Genomic DNA, 16,546 nt, shown 5'->3' on the forward strand with positions numbered 1-16,546 from the left:
GATAAAAGTTCAAAAAATTAATTTGCAAAACTAAAAAACAACAGCTAGACCTCCACCTCTACCCCTGTCTCTTAGAGAGCTTGAATCATTGTAACTAGTAAGACATAGCTCAAGCATCTGGTTGTGTGGTTGCCAGGTAACAGCCGAGTCTCAGTTAAGAGGAAATAAGATGGAATTAAAAGGTTTATTAAGTTAAGACTATTTTTTTACCTCTTCTTCTTCTTCTTCTCCTTCTTCTTGAGCTTTTCCAGGTCTTTCTTGGCCATCTCAATGACATCACTGGCCCCCTTCTCCGGGGCAAGGAGGGAGGAGAAGGAGCCAGGGCCGCCGTACAGCGAGGAGCGAGTCGAGACCCGAGACAAATTCTTCCTGAGATTCTCACTCACTGCCTCACTTTCAAGAAGTTTAGCTCTGAGAGAGGGTCAAAGTGAATATAAACTCACAACTCAAGAACCTGTGAAGACTTCATTCATTGTTATTTTTCTCTATATTTAGTTTTTAATGATGTAAACATTGGATTGCAGTATGAGTGCTTGTGCATTTGAAGTCATTTGAAAGGGTTGCTCACAATGAATAATCATGAACATTTTCTTTTAAGTCATAAAATAAATGAAACATACCTGAGCTCCTCAATTTCTTTGATGTAGTTCTGAATCATGTTCCCAATCTCTTCATTGCCTTCGCCTAAAAGCAGACGCCTCACTTTAGCTTTAACATGAATTTAAAGTGACCTATAAGCAGTCTAAGAAGACTTTTATCTTATTGTTTTCACACTTTTCTACATAGACTATAACCTCCACAAAAAATGCTTAGTTTAAAATCATCAACCAATAAGTTTGTGAGTGGAAATAAACTGTAAAAATAATAAGCTTGTTATACTACTGTATGTAGAAAATGCTATCATACTTATACACTAACTGAAGTGATGAATACATACAAATACATGTGCTTATGTGTCTCTCTAAATGACATTTTGTTTTTAAATCAGACTGTACTGTCTCATTCCTTACCTGCTTTAGCCAGAACCTGGTTGGCCTGGTCACTGAGGATCTGTGTGAGTCTGGCTCTCTGAGCGTCGATGGTCTCCTGCATGGCTTTCACTCTCACCCTCAGGTTGTCATTCTCCGTCTGCAGCATGGCGTTCTCATGGACCAAGTCGTTGATGCCTTCCATGCCGTCTTCACCCACCATACGCTTTCCCTGGACATCAGGCAGAGCAAGTCATGTCATGATGTCTTTCATCACTCAACTCATTGATTTCATTGTTCCTGCAGCAGCCTGATACATCTATTAATATCAGTCTTATGTCCATTATTATTACCAATGTGAATCTATCTGACTGTCCTCGCTTATCAGCATTAGGGTTTTTTTTTTTTAAATACTTTTTATTTGATAGTTTTGAAGAAAAACAAGATAAACTGTCAGAATGAGCATATACAGTGGGTACGGAACGTATTCAGACCCCTTTACATTTTTCACTCTTTGTTTCATTGCAGCCATTTGCTAAAATCAAAAAAGTTCATTTTATTTCTCATTAATGTACACTCAGCACCCCATCTTGACAGAAAAAAAACAGAAATGTAGAAATTTTTGCAAATTTATTAGAAAAGAAAAACTGAAATATCACATGGTCATAAGTATTCAGACCCTTTGCTCAGTATTGAGTAGAAGCACCCTTTTGAGCTAGTACAGCCATGAGTCTTCTTGGGAATGATGCAACAAGTTTTTCACACCTGGATTTGGGGATCCTCTGCCATTCTTCCTTGCAGATCCTCTCCAGTTCTGTCAGGTTGGATGATGAACGTTGGTGGACAGCCATTTTCAGGTCTCTCCAGAGATGCTCAATTGGGTTTAGGTCAGGGCTCTGGCTGGGCCAGTCAAGAATGGTCACAGAGTTGTTCCGAAGCCACTCCTTTGTGATTTTAGCTGTGTGCTTAGGGTCATTGTCTTGTTGGAAGGTGAACCTTCGGCCCAGTCTGAGGTCCTGAGCACTCTGGAAGAGGTTTTCTTCCAGGATATCTCTGTACTTGGCCGCATTCATCGTTCCTTCAATTGCAACCAGTCATCCTGTCCCTGCAGCTGAAAAACACCCCCATAGCATGATGCTGCCACCACCATGTTTCACTGTTGGGATTGTATTGGGCAGGTGATGAGCAGTGCCTGGTTTTCTCCACACATACCGCTTAGAATTAAAGCCAAAAAGTTCAATCTTGGTCTCATCAGACCAGAGAATCTTCTTTCTCATAGTCTGGGAGTCCTTCATGTGTTTTTTGGCAAACTCTATGCGGGCTTTCATATGTCTTGCACTGAGGAGAGGCTTCCGTCGGGCCACTCTGCCATAAAGCCCCGACTGGTGGAGGGCTGCAGTGATAGTTGACTTTGTGGAACTTTCTCCCATCTCCCTACTGCATCTCTGGAGCTCAGCCACAGTGATCTTTGGGTTCTTCTTTACCTCTCTCACCAAGGCTCTTCTCCCACGATTGCTCAGTTTGGCTGGACGGCCAGGTCTAGGAAGAGTTCTGGTCGTCCCAAACTTCTTCCATTTAAGGATTATGGAGGCCACTGTGCTCTTAGGAACCTTGAGTGCTGCAGAAATTCTTAGGCCAGATCTGTGCCTTGCCACAATTCTGTCTCTGAGCTCCTTGGGCAGTTCCTTCGACCTCATGATTCTCATTTGCTCTGACATGCACTGTGAGCTGTAAGGTCTTATATAGACAGGTGTGTGCCTTTCCTAATCAAGTCCAATCAGTTTAATTAAACACAGCTGGACTCCAATGAAGGAGCAGAACCATCTCAAGGAGGATCAGAAGAAATGGACAGCATGTGAGTTAAATATGAGTGTCACAGCAAAGGGTCTGAATACTTATGACCATGTGATATTTCAGTTTTTCTTTTTTAATGAATTTGCAAAAATGTCTACATTTCTGTTTTTTTTCTGTCAAGATGGGGTGCTGAGTGTACATTAATGAGAAATAAAATGAACTTTTTTGATTTTAGCAAATGGCTGCAATGAAACAAAGAGTGAAAAATGTAAAGGGGTCTGAATACTTTCCGTACCCACTGTATACGTTTGTATATGGTTTGTATAGAAGATCTACCTATAAGTGCATCATCTAAATATTTCTGTTAGCTCATTCTACGATAGAGAAGAAGAGTGAGCAAAAAGGAAGGGAAAAATACAAATAATAAAATAAAAAGAGAGCAAAAGAACAACAGAGCATATTAACTTATCAAAAAATTAAATAAAAATAATAAAATATTTTACAATATTTGGAACATTAGGGTTGTTAATACTGATATTAGACATATCATACTTTGCTCTTCCTGCTAATACCACAAATACATTTTACCATTTGTTACATTTGCTGTTGTTTTTGTTGCTTTGTTTGTTAATCTTGGATCTCTTACCCTATAACCCCAACACAGTCGAAGCAAATGACTGTTTAACATGAGCATCGCAATGTTTCAGTTATTTCATCAACAAGTGTCCCTTCTTACCGTTTTATACTCCATCAGCTCCATCTGAAGTCGAGCTATCTCTGTCCTCAGGGCGCTGATCTGCTGGCTGGCCCGGTCCTGATTCACCATCACCTTGTTCTTAATGTTTCGAGCTCTGTTTGCATACTTCAGAGTGTTCAAGGTCTCCATGAAGTCCCGGTCTGATGGGCTGATACAGGCGATCATCATGGTTTGACTGGGGAATGCACAAATGGAAAAGAGGATTGTTTTTCTGCTCTTTTGAATGCTCTTCATTCTTGTGATAAGGATTGGTTTTTATTTGTACTGAAGGAAAAAATTAACTCGTATTATGATGCAAGTAAACATTTTTAATGCAGACCACAGATGATTTGGAATATTTGTAACAGCCCAGTTTTCTAATGCTTTAAACCAGTGTTTCTCAGACTTTTCTCCAATGAGCACCACCACAGAAAACATCTGGCTCTCCAACCACCATCATTATTGTCAACATACAGCAGCGTAGGGCAATTTAACTACATATGGAGTTTACACAGGAGGCCATTTTATTCCTGATATGCATATTATTTATTATTGAGCGCACACCACGCACTGCCTGGCCTGCGCTCATTCTGTGTGCCACTCCAAAAAAATCACATCTAGTGAGTAATATTTTCTCACTGTGTAGCGTCGTTTGTTGCTAGTGGTTACCAAAGCATCACTGGCACTGCTAAAGTTGCCTCTTGCAATCGTGCTGGGTTCACTGTCGTTGGCTTCAGTTTCCGCTGTACTTTTCTTTTTAATTTATTATTTTATTAATAACAACATTAACATAGACAACCGTCATATTTGCTTCCTTCTCTTGCCATCACAGCCTTGCTTGTCAACCATTTGATTTGTAAAGCTTTATTTAAAAAAAAAAAAAAAAAAAAAAAATCTGAAACTCCCGGTGTACCACAAGAGGGATCTCGCGTTCCAACTCCTAGAAAGTTTGAGAATGAAAGGTTTAAACTTTCATGAAGAATCTTCTGGCTGCAGCTCAGTAAATATCTCAAAGAAAGCATGTCAAACTTTGAGCTCCATTATCAAAGCTATAATTGATTGGATGAGTCAGCCCCACAAACCTGTTGCCACCCAGTGAGTCCTGTAAGAGCCGGGTCAGTTTGGAGTCTCTGTAAGGCACGTGGGTGGAGCGCTTGCTTCGGTCTCCCAGAGCACTGATGACATTCCCCAAAGCGAGCTGAGGTAGGACAGGAGGAAAACAATTATAAGACTTTCTGGGTAAGGGAATGCAAAAATGCAACTCTTTAGTCTAAATAACATGTGTTGAGTTGACTTCCAGCTTAGTCATTATTTCAGAGCAAGCATGTTACTTCTAGGCTGCGTAAACATATTTAAATGTAAATGACAGATATGACAAAGGACACATCTGAGTGTTGGAGCGTCAGAGGAACGTTTAGCAGGTCAATAGTGTGTGACTGTTGAAATGCTTTCCTGTAATGCATGCAATGAAAGTACCTTCACCTGTATACTTAGAAAGACTAAAATGTATAAGAAGAGTAAATGTAAGTTTAAGAGAACTGCTGTGGGACGAGGTTAACTTTTGCAAAATCAAATTGAGTTTTCACCCAGACTGAGATGTGGCCACCTGAGGGCTCTGTTGCTCCAACCAAAAAAAAACTAGCAGACTCTGATGATTGTTGATATGTGAAATTAAAGAATGACAGATTTAATTCTTACCCCATTAATGAAACATGGCAGGTAATGTAGCAACACAACCCTTGACTTCATTTCTCAGTGTAATATACACAATCTATTTGTTTCCTCACCAGCCCACAGTTGATGGAGATGCCTTCTTTAGCTCGGTCACCTGTCGCCCCGGTTCTCTTCAGTCTCTCAGAACCAGCCAGGTCCACAAAGTGGAACTTGGCTGACAGAGTCTCAAACTCATTAATGTCTGAGTTGTTAGCTAAACGGTTGTCTGTCTCATTATCCTGAAAGGGAAGGGAAAAGATTAAGTCAAGCATGTAGACATGTCAGAGAGGGCTCTGGTGCTGCGTCTGAGCACTTACACTGTTTTCAGACGAGCAGACTCGGACTTGGCAAAGGTGGATGGTGAAAATGGCGTGGGAGCGTGAACTCTGGACGTTCATCTGCGTGCTGGCGGTGGTTCGACACAGAGCACCGAGCTTAAGACACTGAATCATCTGTAGAGTAGAGGTGAGGGGAAAGCATGGCAGGACAGGAGGACACATAAAATAACAATGAAATATGAGGTATGCAGACGGCCTTTCCTGCATCGTCATTTCCCATCTCTCTCACTGATCTCTGATCTCCTGCTCTATTCACCACCCTATCCTAAAAGGGCCGTCCTAATGCTGGTTTTAAGTATTTTAAAATAATGACAGTATTTGTTGCTACAGGACAAAGTAGTAGTAAGGCTGAAATAGTTGTGTGACAGCGATGCTTAAAACCATAGCAAAGGACACAGCCACAGAATACACCTATAAAACAAACATATCCAGAGCAGTCATTTTACTGTAGTGCACTGTTACATGTGGGGCATGAAGCTGACCTCTGCTGCAGAGTTGACAGTGCGAGTGGTGACCCCCACTGTGTAGATTCCTCCGTTTGCGTCCTCGTGGATTTTGATGTTAGATCTCTGCTTCCTGGCTTCCATGTCTCGAGTCGAGTCGAATAAGTCCACCACTTCCTCGTTGTACAACTGAGAAAGAAAGAGAAGTCAAAGATGATTTGATTACTGTCATGATACTGTCATGATATTTCTATTTTTGTAGCTTTTAGCAATGTTTGAATTTGGGTTTTTTTAGGGAGCCAGGGACAACAGATGAAAATTAGCCTTTTGGCTAACTCTGGCATATTTACCGAAATGTTCATTAATATGCAATGTCCCTGTAAAATAAAATAAAATAAAATAAAATGAAATAAAATAAAATAAGTTATAAAGTTATAAAGTCGAGATAAAGTTCCAAAATAAAATATTTAGAAATAGAATAATAATAGAATAAGCATTAAGTAGTACCAAGTGAAACTCATAATAATAATAACAATAATAACAATTAGCTATGTACAAGCACAGGTAATTGAGGATATAAACAATATTTACAAATATAAATATACACTGATGCATTTTATAGTGTATGTACGGTTAAGAACAGGAGATTGGAAATGGATCAAAATAATTATTTATTTTCAGCATCAGTTTCTCTTCCCAGCTGCTCCCTCACCAACTGTTAGCAGCTACTTGATGCTTGTTAAAAATAAAGCCAGGAGCTGCAGCAGAGACAGACTAATGACAGTTTAATGACTTTAGGGTCATCTGGTTGTTTTAACAAACTTTAAATCACTACACCCCCTGGTGACCTTTGACCCCTCGCTGTCAGCACGTTCTAGCTACGTCTAACTAATGGACTCAAGTGGACGATATGTTTTGAGTTTAGACTGAGTGCTGAAGAGTGCACTATGACTGAAGGGGGGTTAGGGTTAGGGGGACACAGATTTCTGGGTTCACATCAACTTATTATGGTCTGTCTGTGGATGTTTTATGCACCTCCAGGAACTGTGCATTGATCTTGAACTCGGGGACCGGTTTGCCCTGCTCGGTGGCTGCCTGTCTGCGCTCCTCGATCCCTCTGAACAGGTGGTTGACAGCCCGAGGAATAATACCCAGCTCGTCCTCTCCGATGTTGACGTCGAAGCCGGTTCCCATGGTGTAGGTCTTCCCTGAACCGGTCTGGATATGACAGAGGAGACAGAATTGTCAGTAACTTTACCAAAATGGGAAAAAGTTCATCTCTTCTTCTCCTTCCTTTGTTCTTCTCCAATGTACTCTCAACGTGTTTCATGAAGTTTTCTTGACATTTCAACATACATGTCAGCTTTAGTTGCTGAATCTTTGAACAATTCAACAGTCCCACATACTGGGGTTCAGCTCTGAGAAGTTCCCCTAGCATAGGGGGTGTCAGAGTGGTATCCATGGCGAGAGGAATGCAACATTGAGCTCAAAATCGCACGTCATCCGTTTCCTCCCAGCTGAAACTCCATGAAAGAAACCCTGACAGGAATGTGTGTGTGTCTGCACGCTGATAGATCATGGACTGTCTTCATGCTAATCTGTGTGTGTGTGTGTGTGAGAGTTACAGCAGTGTGCGTTTTATTCCATCAGTATGCACCTGTCTGGTTACTATGTGAACAGAGTGATGCACTGTGTGTATAATGTGTCTATGTGTGTGTGGCCTCAATGTGCACCATGAAAGGCTCTTTGACAGGAACACAAGAGCTGCAGGAACAATGTGAGGAGAGAATAATAAACAGAGAGGAGAGTGAAGGGCAGAATAAGAAGAGGGAAAGCTTCACTTGTTCAACTAAAGAAAGACAGCAAACACCCTCAGTGCAAAGCAGCCAAAATGACTGTCTGCTTTGGAGAGGGAAATGTCGGCTTATTCTGAAGAAAACTACATTTAAAATAGAAAAAAAGTATTATATAAGTAAGTAAGAGAAAGCAGGAGTAACCTAACTTTTATAGAAACACATCATGTCTTGTGGCTGCATTTTATTGCCAGACAAAATGGAAATGATTAAACATTTGATTAGTTGAATTATTAGAAGTTTTACTTTTTTTGATTGATTAATCTCGGGCATAAGGCAAAGAGTATAAGGATGACTTTTTTCCATACATGTACAGGAACGTTTTGTATGTCAATGAATGTTTAAATTGTCCACCACACAAGACAAACAAATAAACACAGCTAAACATTTTCCATTGTTTCAATATTAATTCCTTGGGGATGTCGTTAATATAGCTCATAAAACCTTGTTGTCTGAGATTGAAATGAGGAAATGATATCTGTCTGTTAAACATGACTGTAAGCTTAGCCGAGCATTTAGACCCAGGACAGGGGAAACAGACGATCTGAGGTCAAAAACTCTTCTTTTTTTTTAAATTCTTGGTGCAATAGAGTGACAAACTGGTGACATAAACATAACACATGAGGCACAAAAAAAACAAACAGACAAGGTCAGGACAACAACTCCAAAATACAGTAAAAAAATAAAGATAGCAAAATACTGAGACATCAACAGACACACATCAGACTACAACCAGCAAAACTACAAAACTATATGAAATACCTAAGAAAGGGTACCAGAAGTGAAAGAAGCGATAGAGAGAAAGAAAGAGGGGGAGGGAGAGAAGGTGCTTTGTAAGGGGGAAAGTTGAGCAGTGTGTATGGTGTGTGTTGAATATGTTGATGTTGATCAATGTTGTGGTGTGAGAGGTGAGAGTTTGTGTAATGATTATGTTTTAGGGGGTTTTGGGTTTGGTTTGAGCGTTTAATTTGATCAAAAACTCTTCTTAACAGCAGCTCAAAATGTCAGCCCTTAATGAGTTTTTTTTTCTCCAAAAAAATGTAAAACAATATTTATATACTAGCAATAGCTTCATATTAACTGTACAGACATTAAAGAGTTAAAAGAAAGTGATAAGCACATTTTCAAAAACTTCAAACTATTCCTCTTAAGTACAAAGGTCACTGTTTCATATGTTTAAATCTCAATAATGTTTGACTTTGCCTGATCTGGTATGAGGTGAAGCATTCTGCTCACACTGTGCTGTGACCCTCCCTCCCTCTCAGGCTAATCTATCAGAGCCAATATGATGCTAGGTGATGAGAGCGAGTTGGAACATGTCAGCTGATAGTGTATTGACAGAGCTGGTGCAGCTGTGAGGCCTGTTCCCTCCCTTATAGCTCGTCTGCTGATTGGAAATAAAATCAGCTTCATATCACATGCTGACATACATATCTGGATGCTGGAGGCAGGAATGATGTATGTGTCCCTAACTACAGTAAATACTCTAATAAATAAATCAAAGACCAACCTGTCCATATGCAAAGATTGTGGCGTTGTAGCCCTCAAAGCAGCCTTCTATAAGTCTCTCTGTGCAGTGGGAGTAGATGGCCTCTTGCTGGGAGTCCATATCGAAGACATTGTCGTAGGTGAAGGCCTTATCCTTCCCCAGCACGAGCTGTGGCTCCCCGGGCATCACATAGGTACAGATGTGACAGCCCTCCAGCTTCTCTTTGGCCAGCTGAGGACGGATCCTGGTAGACAGAAAAAAGACAAACAGTGAGATAAACCCCAAGAGATCAACATGAGCCTAGATTTATTTAAAAGTATCAGCTGCTTGGAACAAACTATACAACCAATATTTTTTTGAGTTGTTGACAAAAACATCTTCTGGATCACAAATCTCTCCACTGTACACTCGTTTTACAATATTTAAGTTACTGTGTGGGGGCAACACTTCACTGCAATCACGCTCTGTGCTTCAGAAAAGAGCCAAACGCTTAAAGTCTTTATATGTGATTTTTTTGATCCAGCAGGTGTCGCCCTTGAGCACCAGCATGAAACCAAAACAACTTGCGCTGCATTGTTGTGTTAGCATGCTAATGCTAGCGATCTTTATTATGCTCGTATCTTCACACTGCATGTAAATTTACCTGAAATGAGCGTGATCTAGAAACACAGTTAAGCAGTGAGTACAGTATGTTATTCTTCTTTTCTCTAGTCCCTCAATGAAACAACTTTTATACACGAGGGGAGGAGTCAGCCGGCCGTCCGGGCGATGTAAACAAAGTGAAGATAGGACTCTGAAAACTCTGAAAACATCACAGACAGTGGGACTCGGGTGTTACACCCATTGTAGACAGTCATGACTCACAGAGTTATTTTCAGAGGATATACTTGATTTATATTATATTTAAGTGTGAAAAGTCGCAAATAAAGACTTTAATTATATAACACTGCTCGGGATCACACTCATGTCATATTCTTACAGTCAAAAATACTAAAACTCACTGATCTTGTAGAACTTCAAACAGCACAAATACTGCACAGTGCAAAAAACAATCCACTGCCAGCAAATATTCAAAAGCTATTCTATGATAGATAGGGGGAAATTCTGGCCATACGCACAACACTCAGATGTTTTTCCATATCAATTGTTTGCACAGGTACAGACAGGGATGAAGGACGGATTTAAAATTCTCTGGGTGGTTATGATGGTGCTTATAACGTTTGTTCCTTTTTCTGTTTTTTCTGTTTGTTTGCTAAAAGGAATAAAGGTAGTTACATATATGTTAATAGTTATGGTGAGGGCCAAGTGGATAATGGAAAAAACAAACTAACTTAAATGAATTACAACACATATAATTAATCATGGGAGTAGAACATATAAATATAGAAGACTGAAGAAATACATGTTCAAATATGTCAATGGTAGGAAAATTAAATTACATTTTGCATATATATATATGTAATATATATATATTATCTATACATTGTATATTTTGTATGTTTATTGGTTGATGTATATAACAGATGTATTATTTATTTATTCACAAGTTAGGATTAAATAAGGAAGCCTATGTTGAATTATTAACTAAAGATGAATGGAGAGGGGGCAGGATTACATACCACTCCTTTTCCAACACATAACTACAAATTTCTGTTGTCTTATGCACTATTCTTTTGTGGGTTTGATTGTTTTTTTTGTCTTGAAAAAACAAGAAAAAAAGAAAGAAAATAAAGTATATGTTTAAAATAAAGACTTCAATCAATCAATTAAAATATATCTAGAAGTGATAAAAACAAACTTACAAACTTGTGCTTTGCGGATAACGGCTAAAATGTAAGCTGTGTAAAGATCTTCAGAAGATGAAAAGAACCCATAAAGGCCTCAGTTACAGTTCTATACTGACTGTTGTTCAGCATTGTCTGTGTACAGAAGATTCAGGGCACATTTGTCTTTGCATCTAAAGCCACATAAAGGATGTTTTGGTTTACTGTAAAATAAAAAATGAAAAGTAGCTGCTGTTAATACAGATTATATTTTCACTGAGCTGGAGGCAGATGTGTGCTTCTACTGTTTAGCATGCACATGTGTGTCAGACCGAGCAGTAGCAGCACACTCTGCAGCAGTCACCATACAGTACACTCAGTGTTCAGGACACGGCCAGAGCCAAAGAGAGAGAGCTCTGGGTAAACAGTCCCACCCTGGATTTCATTAAGGAATTACTCTGTTTGCTTTCCTGCAAATAAACACACCGTTGTTACATCATTTCCTCCCATGATGCACCTCTGCCTGTCATCACTAAATTCACTGTCCACCTGAAAAGGAAGTGGATATATTGGAAACAGACTAAGGAAATGTTTTTTTTCCACATTGGAAGCATAAAATAAAATCAGAAATTCCTGCAGCTTATACAAAAAGTACTGAAAAGATTTCATGGAGCAAAACGACAATAATCAAATCCTCTGTGATAATACTGTAGGGGACATGCACTCCTACAGTTCCTGCTGGGATTTATTTTTTTATTTACTTAATTTATTTATCCAAGGCTGTCAACAACAATGACACCTGAGAATCTAAATTTAAATTTAAACGGTTGTTTTTGTTCTCTTTGGTGGCAGGCATTAACCCTGAGTGTGTGTATTTGTAGGGATTTAAACACTTTGCATTCAATGTCCTTTACTTGTATATACACATCTACATATTTCCACATACATTTGAGTATATATAATTTAAACACAATGTCAAAATGCTTTCTACCTCATCTCAGGTCAAGAACCTCATCAATAAGATACCTGAGGAAATCAAATAATATTACTTTGTGGATAACATAAGATACTCTGTATCCCAGGTTTTTGACAATATCAGAATCTTTCATTTATTTTCATTTGAATCATGTTCAAATACAGGAGCGGAGGGAGAACATTTTAATCGAGAAACTTCACATACATGTATTGGGGAGATCTGAAACTTTTTAAACTTGTTTGAAAGGCAATATTTTCACAATTTGTCTTGTTGGGAGGAACACAAATAAATCACTTAGAGAAAGGAAAAGCTTGGATGAATCTAAAGACTTTCTTTTTATAAGCTTTAAAGAAGGGTAAAGAGTAAAGACAGAAGACAACATGTGAACGGTGAAACTATCAAGGAATTGATTATTGCAACTTCACCATAAAGAGAGGAGTCTGGAACGCTATTTGAAAGTTTTTATCCTTCAATGATCCAACTTAAAGTTGAGAGTGTATCACTTGTTATACTTGTTTGCAAAAAAAAAAAATGACACTGAGTGTTTAAATCAAGAGTCAGAAGCATTTCTGAATGGCCTGGAGTTTGTCAGTGTGAACATGTGTGCCTGTGTGTGTGTGTGTGTGTGTGTGTGTGTGAGAGTGTGTGTACTGTATGTGCACATGTGACATCAGATCCAAGCTATTTGGCAGACTGTATATGGGATTACAGGCCTAATGAGAAAAGAGGACAGAGACAGGACAGGATGGCTCCAGGCTTGAGGAGTCCTGTCTGCAGTAACTGTAAACCTGTACAGCACTGTGATAAGATGCATGGTGCATTAATACCTCATAATCATACTCCATATAATCATCATGGAGTCCAAGTTCTGAGGTCATCTAAGGAGATTTTGAATTTATGGCATGCTTTAGGGCATTACTGGAGTGAATCTGCAGTAATCTCTTTGGCCACCATCCTAAAACTTGACAGAGAGTCATTACTGTAATCCAGTGTAACAATGGAGGCTCTCTCTGCAGCTTACAGGACGGCCATGATGTCACTGGGTTATTCTTCACTTTGACAATCTAAACATGACATTTAGAAAATGTCATTCTGTTGAATATGATGAAACTAGAAACTAGCCAGGGTTTGCTTTTACTACAGGAGAAGTATGGGATTGTTTTGGGCTAAATAGGCAGTTTGTCTGATTGTGCTCCTCTATATGTGTCATGCAATGTTTGTTTTGACATCCCCAAGGTCCTCCATACAAAGCAGCACCAAAGGTGGGCTTAAGAGGAAATGTAAAGGTCTGAGCAAAGAGAGCATAAATAGAGACTTGAACATTGTTGAGCTATCTGGCATTGCAGAATGATAGAATTTGATAAATGAAAGCAAATGGCTGCTCTGAGACAGCTCTTCTTAAAGTGGAGATTGCATTTAATGATCAAAGTTGTTCATCATTAGATTTCTGAAATTGTTGTCCACATCTCTCATAAATAAAAGTTCAAGTGTGCCATACCCTTACATTAAAAATGTTTAATCTCTGAAGCACAATGGAATTTTTCTCTTTCTTTTTTTTCTGGTAGCATGTTAGCTTACTGTAAACAGGTGAGGGATAAGCTAGGTGTGAAGCATGTCCTGCTGGTGTATTATTAGTTTGACTGACTTGTGATTAAGATCCGGCAGGCTTCACTCCGGGGTTCAACCCAAAACACGCTTTTCTCCTGGTTGAATAAGGGCTGCCCTTCAGCGCTGTAGATACCTGTTAATCCACCTTCTAGAGTGACACACACAGGCTCCACTTAAGATGTTTCTCAGAGAACTCCACCACTTCCTAATGTGCACAATCACGTAATTATACACACAAAGAAGCATGCCTCTCAACATTCATAACTCTTTACATGCAATGGTAGTTTCAACCTGTTAAAGTCTTTCTATGTGATTTTTCACACTTAAATATAATAGAAATCAAGTATATCCTCTGAAAATAACTCTGTGAGTCATGACTGTCTACAATGGGTGTAACACCCGAGTCCCACTGTCTGTGATGCTTTCCGAGTTTTCAGAGTCCTATCTTCAGTTTGTTTACATCGCCCGGACGGCCGGCTGACTCCTCCCCTCGAGTATAAAAGTTGTTTAATTGAGGGACTAAAGAAAAGAAGAATAACATACTGTACTCACTGCTTAACTGTGTTTCTAGATCACGCTCATTTCAGGTAAATTTACATGCAGAGTGAAGATACGAGCAGAATAAAGATCACTAGCATTAACATGCTAACACAACAATGCAGCACGAGTTGTTTTGGTTTCATGCTGGTGCTCAAGGGCGACATCTGCTGGATCAAAAAATCACATGTAAAGCCTTTTATGTGAATATTTGGGAAAAAAAATACTAAGAAGTGCAGTGTTCAGTTGATTAGTGTGAGATGTTTATATAGCCTAGCAAAGTTTTTGAAGAAACAAGTACTTTCACTGAAGCTGCCGGTTTGTTTTCATAGCATTAAGACTGAAAATAGGACGCAACAGCTATGAGATCAAATGAACAGAAGCCTTCAAAAGGGACACAGACAGAGTAAAGTACATAGAGATTCCTCCACACACACACACAAACCAACCATACTATAGAAAGAGAACCATATAGAAGGGCTTTGTCAAACTCTCCCCATGTGACAAGGTCTTTTAGGTTTCTGCTCTCAGTCTCATTACTGCGATTACAGTGACAACCTGAGAAACAGCGGGGTCCTCACACACACACACACACACACACACACACACACACACACACACACACACACACACACACACACACACACACACACACGTACGAACTCTGAGCACACACACACACACATGTACGAACTCTGAGCACACACACGCATTCACATTTAGATCGAGAAAAGACCTCAAAATAACAAAACCAGGTACACAATAACTTATGATAGACACAGTATAAAGTAGACATGGATGAAATTATTTCTTTGATATAATCATGGAAACATTTTATCACAGGCCATTTTGCATCCTGATTCTGGAGATCAGATAAATGATATGAAAAGAAATCAAATCATGATCATCAGTATGACCCCTCTGCTGACTCAGTAAACCATATCAGATGATAAGAGGAAAGAAAAGAACAGCAGATGAGTCAGTCCCTCCATCCTGTAACATAACCCATCGAATCACATGCTGACAACAGCCAATCAAATCTCTCTCCAGATGTGGCTGATCAATCCCCATCATTATGACAACAACATCAAAGCCTTGTTTCTTTCCATCTAATCAGATCCTCAGTAATCTCATTTTTGGGTTTGTTTTCTCTACAGCAAATGACCTTCAGCCCTGAGTGATTCAGCAGAAAGAGCCACAGGCAGCAGACAACAAGACTCTTTTCTGCACATATCACACTGACTCACTGCCTGACCTCATCTTGAACAGTCACATATATTTTTAGATCTTCCAAGACTTGGAAGTATAAAGGGTGTTACATTAAACAACCAGTATATAGACTTCTGTTGAATAACAAACAAATATTTGATGCTTCTAGCTACTGCTGATCTTGGCAACCCCTACAGACCTTGTCCTGTAAATGGGTAAGAAGTGTTTTCCAACAACAATCTCATCCTGTTCTTTATTAACTGCAGTGGGGGGGGGGGGGGGGGGGGGGGGGGGGGGGGGGGGCAATGCAGTTATATATATGCAGTTGCATATATATATATATATATATATAAAAAAGTAAATAGTGCCGCTTAAGCTCTTGTTTGGTTTCAGTATTCTTTCGATCTGTTTCATTTTGCTTTTTCGAAACATTTCAGACAGTTCAGACTGGTTATATTCTTTCACAAATTCATTCATCCTTTCACTTCAACCTAAACTACTTCCTCATAAGCTCATAATGGGTGTTTATTCTTTAAGTAATTAACCAACCAGATTCGGGCACAACCTCTCTCATCCAATCATCCTGCTGCAGCAAAATGTTAAAACAGTTCTCTCTCTTCCACAGTCATTCTGTCATTTCAGGGCAACCGCTGCAACCCACCACCGCCCCAGTAACCTTCATTCCAGCTCAGCAGAGTCCAGATTCAGGTTCATCATAGCCTACATCCTCTTCACCACCACCAGGGTCTAGACTCCATAGGGGGGTATCCTATCCTGCTGTCGGCCTCATTACCCTTCTGAGTACATGAAGTCTAATCCCCCAAAGACTTTGCACATTCAAATCTAAATTGTTGCACATTTATTGTTAAATAAATAATTGTTCATTCTCCTGATTGAAATAATCTTGTCATGCTTTATTTTAAATTTCTATCATGTAACTTTAGTCAGAATAACTTATGTCTGAGAGAAGAGTGACTTTTTTTTTTATAACTCATCTGTTTATATGTTTTATGAAGAATGGTGCACTGTAGTTGTTTGTCAGGCCCGCCTCAGCTGCACCTCTCTGTCTCTTACTAGGTTGACTGAAAGTTTGGTTGAGTCAACATTACCAATATGGCG

At 39.4% G+C, this 16,546-nt stretch overlaps 1 protein-coding gene across 4 annotated transcripts in view; it reads right to left on the reverse strand.

Annotated features, from left to right (window-relative positions):
• The window catches only part of LOC132956104 (kinesin-like protein KIF21A), a 45,877-nt gene that overhangs the window by 20,509 nt on the left and 8,822 nt on the right, over positions 1-16,546 (reverse strand). For all 4 annotated transcript variants that reach the window (XM_061029285.1, XM_061029283.1, XM_061029282.1 and 1 more), the window contains exons 2-11: positions 9,356-9,578; positions 7,028-7,210; positions 6,032-6,181; positions 5,529-5,663; positions 5,286-5,450; positions 4,581-4,696; positions 3,499-3,694; positions 1,011-1,200; positions 621-684; positions 211-411 (exon numbers count right to left, since the gene is read on the reverse strand). In XM_061029285.1, the coding sequence (XP_060885268.1) occupies positions 211-411; positions 621-684; positions 1,011-1,200; positions 3,499-3,694; positions 4,581-4,696; positions 5,286-5,450; positions 5,529-5,663; positions 6,032-6,181; positions 7,028-7,210; positions 9,356-9,578 (1,623 nt within the window). The remainder of the gene's footprint in view (positions 1-210; positions 412-620; positions 685-1,010; positions 1,201-3,498; positions 3,695-4,580; positions 4,697-5,285; positions 5,451-5,528; positions 5,664-6,031; positions 6,182-7,027; positions 7,211-9,355; positions 9,579-16,546) is intronic.

Source organism: Labrus mixtus, chromosome 22 (assembly GCF_963584025.1).
Source record: "Labrus mixtus chromosome 22, fLabMix1.1, whole genome shotgun sequence".
Lineage (NCBI taxonomy): Eukaryota > Metazoa > Chordata > Actinopteri > Labriformes > Labridae > Labrus > Labrus mixtus.